Consider the following 14,883-nt stretch of genomic DNA (forward strand, 5'->3'; position numbering starts at 1 on the left):
GGGTCTATGGAGATTTGGCCGTGCGGCCAAATCTTTTCAAAGCACCAGGTTTGGGGAGATTTGGATGTGTAGCCAAATCTTTTCAAAGCACCAGGGTTTGGGGAGATTTGGCGGTGCAACCAAATCTTTTCAAAGCACTAAGGTTTGGGGAGATTTGGCTATGATGCGAAATCTTTCTAGCTTTTTATGTCACGAGGGTTTAGGGAGATTTGACTGTGCAGCCAAATCTTGCTAGCTTCTTTCTAATCAAAAGGGTCTAGGGAGATTTGGCCGTGCAGCCAAATCTTTTCAAAGCAACAGGAGTTGGGGAGATTTGGTTGTGATGCCAAATCTTTCTAGCTTCTTTTAAATCACCTGGGTCTAAGGAGATTTGGCCGTGCGGCCAAATCTTGCTAGCTTCTTTCTAATCATGAGGGTCTAGGGAGATTTGGCCATGCAGCCAAATCTTGCTATCTTCTTTCTAATCACGAGTGTCGAGGAAAATTTGGTTGTGTGGCCAAATCTTTTCAAAGAAGCAAGGTTTAGGAAGATTTAGTTGTGATGCCAAATCTTTATAGCTTCTTTCAAATCACCAAGGTCTGTCGTACAGCCAAATCTTGTATGTTTTGAAAGAAGCCAGAAGATTTGGCCGCATGGCCAAATCTCCCCATTTAAAATTTAAAATTCAAATCTTAAGATTCAAATTTCAAATCTGAAAAGTTCAAAATCTTAGATTCAAAATTTAAAATTCAAAATTCAAAATCTTAGATACAAAATTTAAATTTCAAATTTCAAGAACTGAAAGTCAAATCATATACTAAAGATCCTACTTTCAAATCACACTTCGAGATTTCTACTTTTACAAGACTCTTTCTTTCAAATCATGGTGTTCCGAAATGGAAAAAATGGAGAACATGCATGAATTAGGTACACTTTTGATTTCTTTCGTTTTTTTACTTGGATGATTGAGTAGCCATTGTTGTTTGTGAGCTTGTGCTCTTTGGATTTCAAGCAATCGTAGGAGCTGTAGAGAGAGTAGCTGTAGCGTCAAGAGAGGATTTTGCCCAGCAGAGGATTGGAGCTATAGAGAGAGTAGCTGTACCAGGAGAGAGGAGCATCAAGAGGGGATTTCGTCCAGCAGAGGAGTGGAAGGAGAACAGAGGGGATTTCGTGCAAGAGGAGAGGAGATTTCGTGCAGAGGAGTGGAAGGAGAACCGAGGGGCGAGCAGAAGGATTTCGTCAAGAGGAGAGGGGATTTCCACTCCCGGGCACGCAGAAAGTTTCGTCAAGAGGAGCGGCAGAAAGTTTCATCGTCAAGAGGGCATGCAAGAGGGGATGGACCAGGAGAGGGGAGCGCAAAGAGGGGATTCCGCGGCACACAGAAGGTTTCGCCAAGGGGCACGCAGAAGGATGAAGGAGCAGCAGAAGGACGGAGGGTGCGTAGAAGGATGAAGGGCGTGCGGAAGGATGTAGGAGCGGCAAAAGTGGCGGTGGAGATTCGAGGAAGCAAGGGGAGCTGCAAAAGTGGCAGTGGAGATTCGAGGAAGCAAGGAAGCATAGAGGCAGGAGGATTTCAGCCGAAGAGGTGGTGGCGGGCAGTGGAGATGACGCGAGCAAGAAGAAGCAAGGGGAGCACAGAGGTAGAAGGATCTGGGTTGCTTCTTCTTCCTCAACCCACCACCTCCTCTTCGGCCCCCCCAAAAAAGCATGCTTTGGGAGGAAGGAGCAATCCCCCCAAAAGCATGTAGAGCCCAAAAAAAAAAAAAAGACCTCTTTCTAATCCAACTATTGTGTGTGGAATCTATGGAGAGTTGAATTGGTAATGGAAGTTTAAAATCTACATAGTTAAGTGCACATTGTTAGGACAAAACTGGGATGGGGAGCCTCTTGGGACCTCTTATTTTGACATAGTTTTGAACTTTTTTGCTTGCAATTAGCTAACCAAGGGTGGAGGAGTGTTTTCCAAGAACTACCCCATCTAAGACGTTGTCCTAAGGCTCTCAAACCACCCTAGTTACACATTTGAGATCTAGGAAGGGAGAGAACAAGGTGAGCTTAGGGAATCAGATGAAGCTGTTGCGTGGAGTGAGCAAAGAGTGGAGGAGATGAAGGAGAACATCCACAGCCTTAGGATGAGGGAGGAAGGAATCAAGAGCCAACTTCATCATGTACAGAGCAAGAATGTGGTATTGATGGCTGCAATAGTTAAATCGAATGCCTATCCTGCTATGCAACTAGGTCCAAAATGCATGATCTACCATACCCCCATCATAGATGACTACATGATCTAATGGCCTGTGTGCTACCACTTTGTGCACATCTTTTGCATTGGGGTGTTTGTGCATGCAAGCTCGGTCTATAGAAAATGTCATTTGCCATTGCCAAGGTCATGGACATATCAAATGTGCATGCCTACCTACAGCTATTCACGATGAGAAAGTAAATACTGTAGCTCAATTTGCCATTCGGGTAAAATTTGCAAAAGACGAGGAGCTCAAATTGAAGAAGGCCAAGCCCGAGCCTGAGACTACGAGGAAAAGGAGTCTGAAGGGAGAAACCATCCCCCTTCAGGAAAGGAGTAAGAAGGGCTGAGCCTGCAACCAGGAAGCTCAAATCAAGCAAAGGGGAAACGACATGAAGGGAGGGGATAGGCCCTTGAAGGAAGAAACCAGCCCCCTTCGGGAAAGGAGTAAGGAAAGGAGCAAGGAGGGCCAAGCTTGGAATCAAGGAGCTCAAAAAGGCAACCTACTCAAAGCAATGTGGAACGAGCCCCCTGAAGGAAATGAGTCTTTACGATGTAATCTAAAGGAAAGAAGTCTTTGAGATGTGATCTATGTAGTCTACGTGCAATCTATTGAATCATTAATTTTCTCCAGAGTTTACTTTGGCAATGTATCTATTTTAGGATAACACCAGTGCGGTGGTTTGCTTTTATTATTACGTGGGTCAATGTTTGCTTAGGTACATCCAATCGCTACACCCAACAATGGCTACACCCAAAAATAAACTGCCGCCAACGTGGTGGTTTTCTTCTATTATTACAAGGATATTAACTTAACTGCCACTAGTGTAGTGGTTGGTTGCCAGCATCATGGTTGGTTGCACACTAGGAATAAAACTGCGACCAGTGTGATGGTTTGCTTCTATTATTATTATTACAAGACAAGATGAATGGCATACAATTCATTCATTTAGGAATTATGGATTAGTTTTGGGATCTCATATCTCTCAATGTCAGTGCAGTTGTTAAGATATATATGTATATGTATATATATGCAATATTGTAATCTTTCCAAAGTGAATAAAGTGATGTTTTCTTAGCTATGTGACTAGATAATGTCCTTTGATAGGCCAAGGACCATAATGTGAGATGAAATATTTCAATTAAACAACTAATGTGAGATGAAAGATTTTGATTGGAAAACTAGTGTGAGATGAAAGATTTTGATTAAACAATCAAATGATGAGAGGTAACATGTCAAGTTGTATAAAAGAAGAATGAGAAGGCCGGGCTCAATGAACTCTCTCCCTATTTAAGTGCAATGTAGACACAACTAAGAGCCCATTATGAAATCTAGCCCCAAAACTCTGTACACCGATCCACCTACTGCAAATCTATGGCATACCCAAAAGAATAGCTACAAGGAGGACATGCTTCGCAATCGGCTATATGACTTGGAGTCGGAAAAGATGGTGAATATTAATTTCCCTAGCTATCATTTTTCCTACTCCTTTAAGGTACATGTCAAGCTCATGATGTAGGTTTCTTTTGGCATGACATGATGGCGGCGCAAAGTTGTATAGAGCGCCAATACAAGGATGAAGAGGACCATGAGTGAAAGGAGGAGTTACTATGGGCGTACAAGTCGACAGAGACAATCAAGCAGTTGGTGGCCCAAGTGTGTAATGAGGTCTGTGATAGTTCATCAGATTGGTCTAAAGAGCTGGGAGATGCTTATGAAAGGTTCTCAAAACTGCTCCAAACAATAGACCCGACCACTCAGACAACAATAACTTTTATTCTACTGAATGGAACAAATAACTGAATACATCAAAAGATAGATCTTGAAAAGACAAAGATTCTGATATAAGTTTCATTCAAAAAGGAGCTCGGAGTAGAAAGTTATGACCATTTTACGAAAGACTGTCAAAACTGTCCATACCCAACTGCAGTTATGGAAAGGGCAACGATCTCCTTCAGCAAAGAAGTAGCTTCCAAGATACATGGAAAATTGAGGTCGCCTAGGGGAGTAGAGAATACCCTTAAAATAGATCTAGAAATGACTCACTCATGTGGGTACACTAAGCTTTAGAGTGAGGAGAGAGGAGATGGAAGAAGGATGAGGAAAAAGAAGCATGAACTTTATTCAAAACATCAGAAGCAAGAAGAGGGATACAAAGTGAGAGCCTAATGCTCTAGGGAGAAGGGAAGAGATAGGCAAAGCTAGATACAAGTGATGGCATAACTACAATGAGAAGAACCAGATGCTGGAGAACCCTCTCTTTTCCATATGTCAACATCCTCCATATACCACCTTGGAATTCTAAAAGGATTCCTCTTGACTTCACTCGTTCACACTCCTCCACATGCAGTCCATGTGCTTGGCATGTGATCTCCATATATTTTAGTACATTATGGAGGCCATGCAGTCATCTGGCCCACTCAAAATACATGACTCATTTCTATTTTCCCAATTACAAAGCAAATAAGGATACTCATTATATGTCTAGGCCCTATACTATTATGTTTACATGTCCCATATTATTATGTATACTCATGAAGCTATGAAGATAGGAGGAGGCTTCAAGGTTGTTGCACAAAGCAAACCAATGGAAATTACATGAGCCTAACATATGCCAATGAAGCACAACCAATGGACCAAATTTAAGCATTTATCCCGTCCTAGTATGAGAGGCAAGCAAGTGGGGTGCAAGTGACATATGCAATGATGGGAGAAACTCTACAAGTGACCAAGGGTATGACGAGAGATTGGTGATGGTAGCACCGTTCCTCTTGTCAAAGGAGAATCGTGTAGGGCTGTAAGGGCTTGTGTATATGAACCCATGTCGGAGCAAAGGCTAAAGCAAACGTGCAAAGAGAAATGGGATCAAAGCCCTGTGTGGTGTTGGTGCCAGGGCCAGGCCTCGGCCACCTCAATGGTTGCTTGGCTCTCGCCACCTCCCTTCTCCATTCTGGCTTAGAAGTCGTCCTTGTTTGCTTCGCTCGATCTTACTCCCTCCATTCCAACGCTAACATGCTCCGTTCTGCTCACCCCTCCATCCAATTCCACCTCCTCCCCGATGGCTTGCCCTCTACCTCCCCTCACTACCAAGATCTCTTCGCTGTCACTGACTCCATGCACCTTAACCTCCTCCACCTCCTCCGCTCCCTCCTCCTTCACCAGCCCGTTTCCTGCATCGTCTCCGACACTTTTATGTCCTGGACCCAAGACGTCGCCGATCAGCTTCGCATCCCCAGAATCGATTTCTGGACAACCACTGCCGCCTCTTATGGCATGCTTTTAGCTCTTCCCGAGCTTCTGGAGAAGGGATACGTCGGCTTAACCGGTAAGGAAATTATCCTTTCACTTAGGTGCTTTTGTGTAACGCATTTCCGCCCATCATAACTTTTTGTTCCTTGGTAAACTTCTTAGGTGCGACTCTGCCCTGGAAAAGCGAGAACCCAGTTTTCCTCGACTGCGTCCCGGGGTTTCCTCGGTGCCCTCTAGAAGAGATCCCCTTGGATTTTCGTGTTGGCGACCCTTCGGATCCTCTCTTCCTCGAATCTCTCAAGGCTGCTTCTCGTGCCAAGAAAGCTGAAAGGGTCCTTATCCACTCCGTATACGACTTAGAGAGCGATGTCTTCGACGGTTTACGGGACGCTGGAATCTCAGCTTACGCCATTGGTCCACTGCCTTTCGACTCCAACGACGATGGCAATCGAACCAAGCCGGAATGCTTGAGCTGGTTAGATACGCAGGCTGACTCTTCCGTGATGTATGTGTCATTCGGCAGCAATGCGATCTTGTCTCCCCAGGAGATCTTGGAGTTGGCATTCGGGTTGGAGGCCAGCGGGCAGCCCTTCTTGTGGGTCATCCGTTCCGACGCAGTGGAGGGCTCGCTGTCAGAGATGTTGCCGGAGGGCTTCCAATCGAGAACCAAAGGGAGAGGCCTGATAGTGTCGTGGGGGCCTCAGGTGGAAGTGTTGAGGCATGCAGCGGTGGGGGGGTTTCTGACGCATTGCGGGTGGAATTCGACGGTGGAGAGTATATGGATGGGCGTACCGATGCTGGGGTGTCCGAGGAGGGCAGAGCAGAGGTCGAATGCGAGGTATATAGGGGAGGTGTGGGGGGTGGGGATGGAGATGGGGAGGACGGAGGAGGGGAGTTTCGAGAGGGGGGAGGTGGAGAGGGGGGTGAGGGCGTTGATGGTTGGGGAGGAAGGGAAGATGGCGAGGAGCAAAGCTGAGAAACTGAGGGAAGTTGTAAGGAGGGCTGCAGGACAAGGGGGAGCCTCGCACTCAAACTTGCTCACATTTGCTCACGACATGAGCACCCCTTTGACTCACTAATCCTTGACACGGTTAACATGTCTCCATATCACCTCCATTATTGCTCCTTCCGAATATCACTATCACCTAGTCTTTCGAATATTGTGATTTTTTTTTAAGTGAAAATTTCACTAGGCTTGACCTTATCACCTTAGGGGCAATGAAAAAAAATGTGCATGAAAAAGTAGGCAATTCAATATCACAAAGAGTCAAGGAGGTTCCACTTATCGTATGGGAGGCCAAGCCAGGCGCAAGAAGTAGTCCATCACATTGTAGGAAAAGGTAAGGCTATAGAAGTGAAAACTGGAGCGAATTCAAAACCCAATAAGCCATACAAATTCGTAGTTAAAGGATAGGGAAGTGTAGAAGGTGCAACAAGCAAGTAAACCTTACCTATAGAAAGTAATAATAAACCAAAACCTAGTAAGGAAGAGTTACCAAGAGGCATTGTTAAGTATGTGCCTCTAACATCATGGACTCCAAAGCAACCTAGCTAGGAGTCTATTAGTGAGGACCATGGTAGTCAAGGGCCTAGTATTGAAGTTCTTAACATTCAGAAGCATGGTAGCTAAGAACTTGGTAGTCAGAATCTTTAAACGTCAATGTAAATTAAATCTTGGAATAAAATAATTTACTTTTTTCTCTCATTAATGACTATGATCAAGTACATTGTTTTCCATTTGTTTTAATGTCTTGACTCTCATTAATGTGTATAAATGTTGTTAATGAGTTTGATTTTATACTTAAGGATGTATTTTTATACCATGAAGTTGTATATGTACACCACCTTTCTAAGAGACTTGATCATCTATTGATGTTCTTAAGAAAATAATAGAAAGTACAATGTTCATTGAAAGGTTTTAACTTACAACAACAAATATAATATTTATTTTTAGCTTATCATAACTTTAGTCATTATTCTTTGCTCAACAAGTATAATGTTTTTAAAGATATATTAATCGTGTAAAATATTTGATTAAGAAGTATAGTGTTTTATTAAACATAGTAAGTCTTTTAGTAATCGCAATAAGTATTTGGTTATCTCACTAAACTTTGGTATTCAAAGTTATCTTTAAAAATTGCATTAGCACACTATTCATCATTAGCACAATATTCATCATAAGAATTATTTTTGTAATCTTAACAAGTATTTGGTATTTTCACTAAACTCTGGTTTTAAAACTTAGCTTTTAAAACCACATTAGTAGTGTATTGGACATTTTTTAGTCTAGTTCTAAAATTGTCGTTACACAAGTCCAAAATTCTTTAATAGTGTGTTGACTCTTTCCATGACACTTAATAGACTTCTTGACTCTTGTCAAGTGTTTGGGATCAGTAGAGGTTGGTAGCCATGGGAAATTCTCCTAATGTAGTGGACGAGATCTATGAAGTCATCCTTAGCTCACATATATGTGACTAGGACATCTGAAGTCCTATCAAACAAAAAAAATAGCTCTTCTACATGACCTATAAATACAGAGATGAAATTATGGAACACAACTCTAATTGAATCCATGGAAAATAGTGACTGATGGAGTGAGTTATTTTTTAGGGTGGGAGTTTCTATGGCTCTCTAAAAGTGAAAGTGAGAATGTAATGCAAAAATGGCTCTTAGCCCTTTATATATATATATCAAAACCATAAAATTTAAAACAAATCATAAAGTACCCAAAATTTTGGAAAACATTTACCATGAATGCAAAGGAAAAAAACATTAAAAGAAATAACACCTCAATTTGAATGTCCATCATTTTTTGAAAAAAGAACTAGGACTTGGTAAAAAATTAAATGCTTCACTAGTCAAACACATTTTCAACAATCTTCAAAGTTGTAGGAGGCATGAAATTGGCACTATGCATGCACTTCTCCACATGTCAACTGATCTTTCCACCATTTAAGTAAAGTTGAAGGACTCTGACATGTCATCCTCGATGACCAATAGGTGTTCTCGCACACCCCTTAGAGTCCATTGCGATGTGACATTCACAATCTTGACATCTCCCTCATCAACATCAATAGACAAACTTACCCACATATTGTTTTCATCGTTAGAGTCAAGGGGAACCCGCCAACCATTTGTTTTCTTCCAACACTTGTACTACAAAATCTAAATACAACATTTGGCATAATATATGGTATCTAATAACCACATTTTCTTTACATGCCTAACATTGAAATGCATCACCCTTTTGTTCACCAAACCTAGTTTCCCAATTCATCCCATCACATAGTTTTTCTTCTATGCGTATGTATATTCTAAAAACAAGAAGCAAAAAAGTGCAAAGGCATTAACCAAGATAACCTTGCCCATTTGGATCCAAATGTGAACTTCATGGCCATACCCACATCCTTTTCAATCTTGTCCTTGTACAATTGAAATGTCCTCACTGTCCACAATGCTACAATTTCCATGTCTTGAAGTTGCAGTGGTGCAATGCTTTGCAGAGACAGCCATAGCTTGATGATGTCGTTGGAGTGATGTATACCACATTATACCAATACACATTCTTCTTTTGCAAAGAGGAAAACTTCTCCCTTGCATGCATTTGCTTACCTAGATCCTCATGAATCACAATGAGCTTGCCTATGAATGACTCAACGGGTTCCCACTCCTTGAAGTCCGAAGGGAAAACATCTTCCATGAGTAAGATCTCTTAGAAACCAAACAAAAAATTTCCAAATGGACTTATTACACTTACAGGTGAAAAAGTTACATAGATAGAAAACTCACAGTGTGATGGTATCCTAGACTGATTGAATGATGGAGGCAAGTACATATCTTTTCCCATGTAGACATGTTGCATTTTTGCGAGCCATCTTTTCTTCCGAAACTTGAACTTCAAGGATCACATTCACATTTTCACATTTGCATTAATGGGTTATTAGCGTTTGTTAATTACTATTTAAAGTAGCATGAAAACAACATGATCATGTAGTTTATCAAAAAAATCCTCGACAAACTAGATAAACTATCGCTGGTAGTACTCATATAACCGACAGTAATAAGCACATTACCGACAGTAATATTAATTCCCTCAGTGGTTTATATTGCCACTGGTATTTAAACTAGTGGTAATACTATATTACTGGTGGTGGCATTTTCAATATTACCACCAATAGTACTAACTGTAAAATCATGAGGAAGCAATGAGGCACACAATGTCAATCTTTATTCCAAGAGTGGTTACATATATAGGCACTGCCTCCATGTAGGTAGATCCCAAATCCACAATCATCTCCCTAATTATCTCAATCAATCACCTCCTTCACTCATCACACCAACTTGACACACCTAACTAATGAGTCACTAGAACCTTCTAGCATACCTACACTCACACACGTCTTGCATAGGACTCCAAGCCCATAGGCACACACACGCACACATCAATTTGCCCCTTCATTCCCCCCCACAAATTGATGACCTCATCCCTCACCAGTAGTACATGGGATGCTCCATGGCTTGCCCACCATCATGTGGCAACACACATGGCCCCAACTTATGACTCACTCTTAGGATTCTTGGTTTACAAGCTGGGAGATAGACAATGACTATGTATGTAAAGTCTAATGAGTCCAACAAGGAGAAATCTCAAAAGACTAACAATCATTTAAGAATGGACTATCCATGGCAAAGAACCATTATTGACCTCACATACACATAACTTAGAAAACATAACACACGCACACATCAATTTGCCCTATCACTAATGCTACTGTAGGTTGTAGATTCATAGTTTCCTGCATAGCTCGATGCTATATATTGGTGGAAATGGCAATAGAGGCTTGTCATTCGATTTGATTGTGGTTCATATCCCCTTTGGTAAGTTGTTGAGCAATTGCATACAACGAATGCACAATTGTCTCAGATGGGTGGAAAATGCCATGCTTTATTGAATGTGATGGTTATATCTCTGCATGGGGAGGGCTTCCACACGTCAATTTATTTCTCACATGTAAATAAGTCGAGGACATATATAGGTGTTGTATTATCAAAGGTTATAAGAGAGTTAGGCCGCCCTAAAAAGGTTGTGCAAGTTGTCATGAATAATGCCAAGAGTTGTAAAACGGTAGGTAGAATATTGCAAAGGGATTATACCAATCTATATGCATCTGCATGTTGTACACATACTTTAAATCTTGCATTGAAAGATTGGTATAAACAAGTGCCATGGTTCAAAGAGATTGTTTGTGAGGTTCAAGACATCGTTAAGTTAATATGATCAAAGCAATGTCTCGAAGCAATCTTTATGTCTTATGATGGTTCTACCATGTTGCAATTGCCAGCAACCACGAGAGTTGAAACATACTACTACACTTTGCAATCCCTAGTGAAAAATAGGAATTTTCTCATAGATTGTGATGCATTTGAACAATGGATGTCAAAGTTGATCGATAGGGCAACAAAGGAGAAAATGCACGACTTGAAAGAAACATTGGGATCCCCTACATTATGGAAACGATTCAAGGACACTGCTAATGTTATGAAGCCTGTTTTATATATGCTTAGGGATTTGTACTCAAAGGCTCCAACAATCGATAAAGCATGGATGCACTTTTGGAGTATTGAGCAAGATCTTATTAGGAGGAATCCCCCTACTCACCCAAGCCAAGAGAATGAGAGAAGACCATTTAATGGTACAAAATGCTAGGAATTGTGGCAATTGTTTAGGCCTTGATGGGAGAAAGCTCACAATCCATTGCATAGTGTTGGGTACCTTTTAGACTCCAAGCGGTGGAATATGAAGCCCGAAGAGGTCCCAATTGTTACACATGACTTTCATAAGGTCCTATGATAGTATCATCCCCAAAACCATGAGTTTGCAAAGTGTTGTAATGAGTTAGTCAAGTATCAATGCAAGGAGGAGTTGTTTGCATCGAGCGATGTTCAAGCATTGGCAGACACTACATATGCTTGGAAATGGTGGATGATGAATGTGTGGCACATGTGAGCTTCTACACCCGATTGCAATGAGGGTTGTTTCTCATACATGCTCAAACTCGGGCTCAGAAAGAAATTGGAGTCATTATAAATACATTCATAGTACGTTACGAAATAGACTTCTAAAGGATTGGGCTGAGAAGTTAGTGTATATCTATGCCAATCATAAAATGTTAGAACATTAAGATATCCTGCCTAATGCTATCTAACTTGAAGCAGTTCCATTGTTGTAGATCCCAAAACCCCAAGAAGAAGATGAAGGAAACAATATTCTCCTTCCACATGGGTCGGAAGATGAGGACATTGATGATGACGAACATGATGAGGATAGTGAATTGTGAATTGTGGCAATGATGGCAATGATGCTGATAGTGGGTTTTGAATGTCTTATTGTATTCTGAATGTGTTTTTGTTTTTTTGATTGCACATTGTGGTTTAGGGTGGGATATGAATTTTGCGCTGTATGGTATTGTCTCGTCACATGCTATCAATGTGGTAATATGATATTGTCTTGTCGTGCATTATAAATATGTTGTGTTTAGAGTTTGGGCTTTGAGGACTTGATTATTCCTTATTGTCATCACATAGGCCTTTGGGTGGTAATGCCAGTTGCGGTGATCTTAACCAGGCTTATTTGATCAAGAGCACGCTAGCTAGCATACCACTCACCATCATATGCAATAGAAGCCTATGTGATGACATGAGGAAGAAGCATGTGCAAAGTGATACTTCTTGTCTTTGGTAACATTCTATTTGGATGAATTTCAAGATAAGTTTTAATTGAGAGAGAGAGAGAGAGAGAGAGAGAGAGAAGTTTTTTTATGTGACATCGTGCATGCTATTGATGGGTGGCAGTATGGTATTGTCTCATCATGCATTGTAAATGTCTTATGCGCAAGGTTTTGGCTTTGAAGATTTTATTCTTTTGTGTCACCATCACATAGGCCTCTAGGTGGTAATGCCAATTGGATTGCTCTTGACCAAGTTCATTTTCCCAAGAGCACGGCAACTAGCATATGACTCACCATCATATGCAATAGAAGCCTATGCGCTGACATGTGAAAGAAGCATATGCATAGTGATATTTCTTATCTTTGGTAACATTCTTTTTGAATGACTTTAGAGATAAGTTTTAATTGAGAGAGAGAGAGAGGGGGGGGGGGGAGAGAGAGAGAGAGAGAGAGAGAGAGAGAGAGAGAGAGAGAGAGCTTGTGAATAAAGTGCAATAATTATATTTCAATGACAAATAGAAAATTCTTTTTCATTTAGGCTTTAGCACTTTAATGCGAGATAGAAAGTACAAATTCATAGATTGTGTAGCTAAAAGTTATAGGCTACATGGGATTTTTTAAATAGTGCTAGCATATGTAGAGTGGAATTAATAAAAGCCTTGTGCTTTTAAAGTTTACTTTATATGGTTTGTCATGATTGAATTAATAGTATTTCTCTTGCATGCACAGTTACCAAGAAAAGAAATCAGGACAAGAGGCTAGACACTAAGCATGGCGATGCTCAAGGGCCATAGAGGAAAGGATAACATGAGGGCAAAACGTTATCATGGGAGGGGAAAAGGGATTAGAAGGGGAGGGAATGAAGAGGGAGACTATGGCACAAGGGGAAAGGGAGAGGGGGAAGAGAAGCATGTACATGATGGGAGGAGTGTTGTAAAGATGGAGACATCAAGGGAAGAGGACCATGCTTTATTTGAAAGGAAAGGAAGGGGGAAATCAAAGTACTAGCTAGGTGGCATGTTCCATTAAGGAATAGCCCCCTCCTTTTATAGCCAAGAGAGGGGGTCTCTCCCAATAAGTGCATCCTCCCACATGCATGGTGTGTGTGGAAGAGTCTCCCATGTGGGCTAGGTGGTTACGCACTCTCAATTGTGTGCAATAACACTTGGCCACATTTTTCCACATATATCAACTCCCATATCCCAAGTCTATGATACTCCCTTGGTCTCTTCCCAATTTTATAATACGTTCAAACATCTAGAAGGACAAGTGGAGGGTTAGCACAAGGAATCTTGCCACGTCATCCTACTTTCCCCATTATTTAACTTGCACTCTTGGACCTTCTATACCTCCCCTACATGGGCCTATCCTATATGGAGGGAATAACCCAATATAATATCCATCTCCACCTATTTCATATTACTTCTCCCATGGACTTTGGCCCTTATCTCACTAAATGCAAGCATGGGACCGCCTAGGTGGACGGGTGGCACATGGAGGAGCCATGCCACCTTACATTTTATAATATTACTACCATGTATTATGTACAACACACCTTATGGGTCCTCTTATGTGGAAGGGTGGCACATGGTCATGCCCTGCCACCTTAACCCTAGGCCCTATGCACTCCATATTTTATTATACTATTGCCACACATACAAGCACACACTCATATTTATGCCTTTTTACTTTTGTCAAATTTATCCATAACACTTCCTCCCCCCCCAGGTAGGGAATGCACAGCATTTCCATGCCTGGGACTATCAGCACAAAGAAGGGCTTGAGATAACGCTTGTTGATCACCTTCTTGCCATATGGTTCATGCAACTCCTGAACTTGTACAGACCCATTGTTACGTCCCTTGATGACTTTGTATGGACCTGTCCACAGTGGCAGAAACTTCTTATCCATTTGGTGGTCCAATCTTCTATCAAAAGCATAGCACAACATCCCCCTAGCAAAGTGTCTTTCCCATCCCTTGCGAATCTTAGCATCCAAGTGGGCCTTTTGTCGATTCTTTTGGATCTTTGTTTGGTGTAGTGCAAGGCGTCGGGTTTCACCTAACTTCTCAAGTTGTACCAATCTAGCCTCTACACGTTCATCTTCTAGCAATATGTATTGAAAAAAAAATGTATTCAATTATTATATTCTTCCTTGCTATATGAATGCTCTTAATGCATCCAAATTGTAGAACTACTTCAATACTACTTCTTAGTTATATTGTATAATAACCTCCATATGTATGCTCGTGAGACAACAAAAAAGAGACCTGGCAACCCAAAAATGATAGCGCATTGATGCACTGCCATTTTTGGGCTACTAGGCCTCTTTTTTAATGTCTCCTGAACATAAGAACAAGCACTTGTGTTCCTTACCTTTCTTTCCAATGGGGGTCTTGATTTTGGGGATGTATGCCAAAAATTGATAAACAACATTATTTGATGCATATAGTTTTATTAAATCGATAAAATAGGCATGAAAACATCTAAATTGGTTCTTGCCATTTGATTTGATGTATGACATGACCCCATTTGGATTTGTAATTCCAAAGATACGGGGTCTTACTTTTAGGGCTTAAATGCTTGAAATAGGCAGCGTGTCAATGCGCTGCCTATTTCATACATTTAGGCCTCAAAAGGAGGACCCCATGTAGGACCAAATGAGGTCCTACTTTTGAGGCCTAA

At 41.3% G+C, this 14,883-nt stretch overlaps 1 protein-coding gene across 1 annotated transcript; it reads left to right on the forward strand.

The window, feature by feature from the left end:
* Positions 1–5,040: 5,040 nt before the first annotated feature.
* LOC147888679 (UDP-glycosyltransferase 85A3-like) lies at positions 5,041–7,176 on the forward strand. Its single transcript, XM_087392910.1, has 2 exons — positions 5,041–5,547; positions 5,634–7,176. Exons 1-2 carry the CDS (start codon positions 5,082–5,084, stop codon positions 6,548–6,550), a joined length of 1,383 nt encoding a protein of 460 aa, XP_087249036.1. The 5' UTR covers positions 5,041–5,081; the 3' UTR covers positions 6,551–7,176.
* The last annotated feature ends 7,707 nt before the right edge of the window (positions 7,177–14,883 follow it).

Source organism: Dipteris shenzhenensis, chromosome 21 (genome assembly GCF_047967505.1).
Source record: "Dipteris shenzhenensis isolate YYH24624 ecotype China chromosome 21, Dip_SZ_1.0, whole genome shotgun sequence".
NCBI classification, from domain to species: Eukaryota; Viridiplantae; Streptophyta; class Polypodiopsida; order Gleicheniales; family Dipteridaceae; genus Dipteris; species Dipteris shenzhenensis.